The sequence below is a fragment of the Sander lucioperca genome, chromosome 20 (assembly GCF_008315115.2).
Source record: "Sander lucioperca isolate FBNREF2018 chromosome 20, SLUC_FBN_1.2, whole genome shotgun sequence".
NCBI lineage: Eukaryota > Metazoa > Chordata > Actinopteri > Perciformes > Percidae > Sander > Sander lucioperca.
The window spans coordinates 28,302,409-28,309,050 of NC_050192.1; the positions used below are offsets into that span (position 1 = coordinate 28,302,409).

A 6,642-nucleotide genomic window follows, 5' to 3' on the forward strand; every position below is an offset into this window, starting at 1 on the left:
GAGGCGAGGTTCCCCTCAGCTCTACAAAGCTTTTTAGCATCTTTAAACTCATTGTTTTGTTTTTTTCCATCCACAAACTCTGCTCTCATGTTTCATGTTTCCTCAGCAGCAAACAGTAGCTTAGCTTAGTTTAGTTTATCAGCAATGTATATCAACCAGTGTTGGGGTAGTTACTCAAAAACGTAATAGATTACACATTACTAGTTACTTTAAAAAAAAGTTATGCCTTACTTTACTACTTTACTCACTGCTGAAAGTAACTACACTGCTAGTTACATTACTTTTGGATTACTCCGTAATATCACCTGAGATGCACCATAACTTACTTGCCAAATAACAATATAAAGTTAAACCTCATGTATGCCCAGATCAACACAAACCCTTATTATAATGAGGACATACACAAGATATCTCTTATATGCTCTTTAATACCGCAAAGCTGACAACAAAGTTGTGAACATCAGCACATTTGTCAAGAAGAACTGGCGGTCGTCCGCTCTTCATTATTGTATTTTGCCCAGTATGTTTCAGAAAGACAGCGATTCCACTGTCAAAACAGGCAACATTTCCTCCATTATGTATGCTGCAACAAGCCTATTTATTTCTGCTTTGTTTACCTGCTGTTGAAAATCAAGTCTTGGCTGCTTGGCTTAGATTGGATGTTGTGTTCGTGGCGGTGGAGAGGTGTTTGTGGCCTTGGCACAATTTACACTTTACACTCAAGTTTTTGTCCTTTCGCGCAACTAATTTGAAGTAATGGGCATACTTCCACCCCTCAAAAGACGTCTTAAGCGGTGGCTCTGACATTTTAGTTTCGTCACTCGGACGAGTGTTATGGTGTTACGCAAACACGCACAAAAACGGACATTTGATTTGTTATTCTCTCCTCACGTTATGCAGATAGTTGAAGAACCAGCAATAATTATTTGTTAAGTAACTGTAATGTGATTACTGAGTTATCAACAGTAATGCGTTACATTTCTGCATCACAGACAAATGTAATCTGATTACAGTAGCACGTTACTTAGTAAGTTACTTAGTAACGCGTTACCCCCAACACTGATATCAATGCATTGTTCGTTGCAGAATTCTCCAAAATGCCAGGGGGCATACAAACAAAATAATCTGCACATAAACAAGAAGTAGCGAAGAAGAAGTGGAAGTAAAGGAAAGCAGGCTGCCTGGCAACAGTAGTAAACACATCCATGTTAAACACAGACACACCGCCAAACATTGCATTTGTGTACTTGCGTGTGCGTTTTTGCATCGGCCACCGTAGCTCTCCTACACGCACACGGGAGAAGATTCAGTTGTAATCTGCAACATCACTGCTAGATGCTAATTAATCCTTCACACTGAATCTTTAACAGACTAGATTTACAGACTATACAACGTGGTTGGTTCAATGTGAAAGGAATTAGTTGCAATATAGCAGTTAGTGTTACCTTTATCCTTAAAATTCCAATCAAACTTAACAGGAGTTGATAGAGCTGAAACATTCATCAGGTGGCCACAAAAATGACTCCAAATTAATGATAATGTTGCTCTGTGTCTGCTGGATGTGGCCAAAAACAACTAATGCAACTTCATATGAGGTGTTGTAGTAAAGACGTGGTGGTTATAGTACTCAGCTGTCCAGACTGAAAGTTCTTTGTGTTCTTCTCTCTACAGGAGTATGAGTTTGTGGTTCTGCCCAACGCTTACATGATCCACATGCCTCATGCTCCCAGCTTCGACATCACCAAGTTCCGCTCCAACAAGCAGTACCGGGTCTGCCTCAAGACCCTGAAGGAGGAATTCCAACAGAATATGTCGCGGCGATACGGCTTCGCCGCCCTAAAATACATGACGGCTGAGAACAACAGCTAGCCACCACTGCAGACCCTCACACCCCCGGCCCTGAACTACTGACACACTGCATGGGCTGGGCTGGGGTGGGGGGTGGGGAAACGGACAGCCAATGTGAGGCCATCAGGATACTTTGAGACTTGAGTCCTTCTGACTTTATTAGAACGTTTGCCCCTTTTCTGTGTGGGACTGCAAGGGTCTTTATGTCAATTATTTGCCCTCTGCTGTGGATTGGAGAGATACTCCAGAAGGAGATCCTCTCTGTCAGGATGTAGAAGCTGTGAAAGACAACATGAGTGACTGCTAGGGATGGGCCCCGACTGTGTGGGCCCTGAGCCCTGAAATCTGACAGACACAAGGCAAGGAAAGCAGACATTCAATGCCTTGCCATAGTTGTAAGGCCAGCAACAGAGTTGTGGGCTGCGTGTAACATTATGTATGTATGAATGCGTGTGAGTGTGTGTACATGCAGGTAGATGAAAAGTGTGACTGTGTGTTTGTTTCTCCAGGACAGTGCTTAGCAAAAAGCTTAAGGAGAGCTAAAGATGTAAAGCATTGTGGGCCTACGTTCTGTTTGCACGCCTTCCAAGTGCCGACAACAAGCAGCAGCAGTCTGAATGACAGCACACCCCGACTCAAATGTGAATAGTGTGACCAGGCGGCAGGATAAGACAAAGCTGTAAACATGTCAACACAGATTTTGAAAATGTCATTGTGACGAGGGGCACACACTCAGATATTGAGGCGAGCAGCCAGCCTGCCGACCATCTGCTGCTGCTTAATTTGTTTCATTGCTGATGCAGATCAGAATAAATCCTCCTTCTTGTATGACAAGTGAAGTGCAAAGATGGCTGGAGGTCGTCCATGCGATTGATATTTAGGGTATCTTCACATCAGCCTGAGTGTGCTGCTAGAGATTGTTTTGTTACAACTACAGAATCTGACAGCAGCTGGTGCAGTGGAAGTCCCACTTCGAGCAGCACGAGGCAAAACATCAATCACTGAGCTCACTGTTTACTTTTCTTTCCAACAATCAGTATTATTTATCAGTGTGTTTACAGTCCTGACAGGTGGAGCAAGAAGGGTTAGATTCTCCTCCGTAAGGAGGATCTGAGGACAACAGGGAAGAGACTTTAAACTCTGAAACTCAACCACTTGCAGTCAGGATGCTCTTTTTTTTATCTCGCTCTAGCTATTTCCTTCTCACTCTGGCCTCTAGTTTGACAAAAGTAGAGTGGCGTCCAATAACCTTGGAGTGGTGGGTGTTCTTCTGTTTGTGTTCTTACACACCATCAGGCTGGGTGTGGTGATCCTGATGTGGTTTTGATACAGATATTCTGTTCAGCTGTTACAACTGCTGTAGCATCTGTGACAGACTGGTCATTATCAAATTAGAACCCAGGGTGATGCAGGTGTTAATTTGCAATAATGACCAGCTGGCTCTACATTATCCCACTTATTACACAGTTTATTACACGGCCAGGGCCTGAAGTTAACTTTTTTTGGCCACCAGCCACTGTGGCAGGTGGTTCTTAAAATCCACTAGCCACACAGGCTTTTTACCAGCCTTTTTTGCCTCGTTATAAGGTGAAATACAGGAAATGGACAAGCATTGTTCTTGGACTTGTTAAGAACACACATTTAAGTGCTGTCAATTTATTAACAAAATGAATATAATTAATGACTCTTTTTGTTGGTTGCTTGTTTCAGCAGGCCTCTTCACCCTAGTCATGTGCCGCCACATTTTTTAGCTCAAATCCAAGGAAATGAGGGACATGGTTGAAATGTGAAAGAACAACATTGGCAACAACAACTAATGAATCACTCAATTCTCATTCTCACCCAATGTGGCAGGTAGATTGACAGTTTGCACTCTGTGTGCACTGTTGCCATTAGCACTGTTAGCGATCCCCGTCTCCTCCACCCTCTCTCTCCCTTTGTGATCCGCTGATCAGCCGTATGAGCAAATATTGATTAAAAAATAATTTTATTGATTGAAAAATGGTCCCCCAGAGTCTATGATCAGAACTTCGTCCATGGCAACGGTCTGTTATACAGAAATAGCAAACCGCAGAATGTTGTGATTGACCAATCAGAGTCAAGTATTCAACCAAGCCGTGTAATAATGTACTGTATAAGATAAATGACAGATAACCGAGAAATATGATAGTGATGATTTGTGCAATGTTGAATATTATATTAAATATTATAGAGGCTTGAAATGATAAATAACAAATTCAGATATGATTGCAATCTGTCCTGGTTTTCCCAAGTTACATTCAAATCCGGTTTGTCTGCTCCAATCCAGAGGGTGGTGCTACATAATACACCTTAAGCTGTTTGGTAACTGACACCAGAAGAACTTTTTCATGTTAGCAGTTTAGGTTCAACAAAAACATTACAACAACTACTATCATTAAAGACAAACTCATTGATGAATTGCATTGTGGAATACGAGCATGACAAACGTTTTACCTTCTGTATGGGCTCCTATTCACAGTGCTTCCCCCACACAGATCAAGTAGTCAGGGATTGAATAACCACTACAACCGCTCACTCCGCTGTCTCTATGATCATATGTGTAGAGAGCGCTGAAGCCGCTTTCGCTTCAATATGCCGGTAGGAAAGATGGTTAATTTCAGTGTGGCTTCCAAAGATTGCTTACTGACGTAGTTACATTGGCAAGAAGTTAAAAAAAGAAAGAGAGACTGATGTATTTACACCTTTTCAAAATCAGACTACAATGTGTTCCAAAAATCTGATTTCCATCCCGTTCAGTCACACATCTCCTGCCACTTTCATGATCGAGGAATATAATCAATAAAAAAAATCACACGAATAATTTGATACAATTGAAAACTCAAAGAGGACAGTTTTGTTAAAGTACTATTTCCAAGGTCAAGAATGTACTTTAATTCAGATGAGAAGTCGTAAAACGTAATTTCCGTGACAACTGAGCATTCTCCATCTGATGATGAAGACCATGCAATATGATTAAAAGTTGAGTTGGAATTGTTTTGTCAAACATATGACACCGTTAGGCTAGTTGTTATTCATTATAAGTGCATGTGGAAATGTGAAAGGAAAAAGAGTAGGACACATTTCCTTATTTTTAAGATGCATTGTGAAACTAGAGGCCGCTCTCTGTCTATCGCTCTCTCTCTCTCAGTCATGACAGCAGTCTCTCACTGTGTACAGGAAAGCTGCCGAAGGGCTTGGTGTAGTGTCGTGTGTGTGTGTGTGTGTGTGTGTGTGTGTGTGTGGGTGCGTGTGTCTGATTGTACATTTATGTTCAGTATGTAGTTGTGTGAAGTTTGACTGTTCTGAATGTGTGTGGCTTTGCAGGGCTGGAATTAGCTGCATTGTGTAAGTAGGACAGTGCTGACTGATGCTGCTACCTGAATAAAAGCAAAGAGTCAAACACTCTGCTGTTACTTTGTTTTATAATTTTGTCTTCATGAATATAATTTAGCCTTGTGAACCCACAGTAAAGAGGGATTTATGTGAGCACTCACTGTTTCACCTCACACAGTAGAATAAGACTCTTGTGTGTATTTATACTTCCATGGATTCCCAAGAGTTTACCACCTTTCTGCTGTTTTTACATGTCAAAGTCAGATTACTCATCAAACAGCCGATAAAAAAGTTATATAATGTTTCTGTGTCTCTGGAGAAGCTGTGTTAAGTCTGACCATCTTGTGAGGACCCGCAATGTTTACCTGTGCCTGCGTTTTTTTTCTTTTCCCTTCTCCATCAAATTTGACCGTTTGACAAAACAAGGGAAACAGGGAAACAGAGTGCATCCTCACAAGATGGTGTCCCTGTACCAAAATTCAACACAGCGTGACGTCAACTTCACATTCTCTATTCTCCATTACAGTCCACTGCTATATGATTAAACATAACAGGGTCCAGGTTAATTAGTTTTTTTTTATTACCATTTACCATTACCAAAATTATCATTTTTTTCATTTAATTTTCATTTAATTTAATTCTTAATACTATCAAGTGGTGCCCCATAAGATCACTTGACTTTATTTAAATGAAATCAGATTATTTTATATAATTAATAGTTATCTTGATAATTATTAATTAATAATATTTTAATACTACTTTGACCCCACAATATGCATCTGGCTGAGGCCTGGTTCCCAACATCACGCTGATCACTATAAGTGAAACTTTGTAATACTTCTTGATTAGTTTATTTACTATTGTATTTTCTCTGATGCCAAGTTTATACTGTATTATCTTCAGCCTGTTGTCCAGCTTTTAGGATATTTGAGGCTATAGTGAGAGTGGGCTGACCTGACTCTAAATGAAATGAGAGCAGGGAGAGCTTAGCACCCAGGTTATCAGCTCCCTGGAGTCTTACTGTCCCTGGTACAGCAATCCCTTAACTCCCCTTTAATGAAGGTCTCACGACACCATTTCTCTTATCGCATAGGTTATTAAAAGTTTGAGTGGAGCTGCTCATTAATTCAATTTAAAATTGAATGCATGAATTTCTGCTAGAGCTGGGGGTAAACGATTATTTATTAAACGATTAATCGGGCGATTATTTTATCGATTAGTCAACTAATCTAACGACTAATTGGACGATTAATATAACGATTATTTTTCTGTTGCTCGATTAATAAAAACCATAATGTATCTCAAATAAATACCAAAAAATTCTTAATATATTTTATTAAACAATTTTGCACAGCAAAAAATCTTCTGTTTTACACAAAATAAAATAATTATTTTACTGTTATACAAAATGAAAGGCCAGCCTGTTTACTCTTTTACAGT

General features: G+C 40.2%; 1 protein-coding gene across 1 annotated transcript in view; it reads left to right on the forward strand.

Annotated features, from left to right (window-relative positions):
• Positions 1–5,272, forward strand: part of large1 (LARGE xylosyl- and glucuronyltransferase 1) — a 217,193-nt gene extending 211,921 nt beyond the window's left edge. The window contains exon 15 of the mRNA XM_031316902.2: positions 1,672–5,272. Within this exon, the coding sequence (XP_031172762.1) occupies positions 1,672–1,869 (198 nt within the window). The 3' untranslated portion in view covers positions 1,870–5,272. The remainder of the gene's footprint in view (positions 1–1,671) is intronic.
• Positions 5,273–6,642: the final 1,370 nt, after the last annotated feature.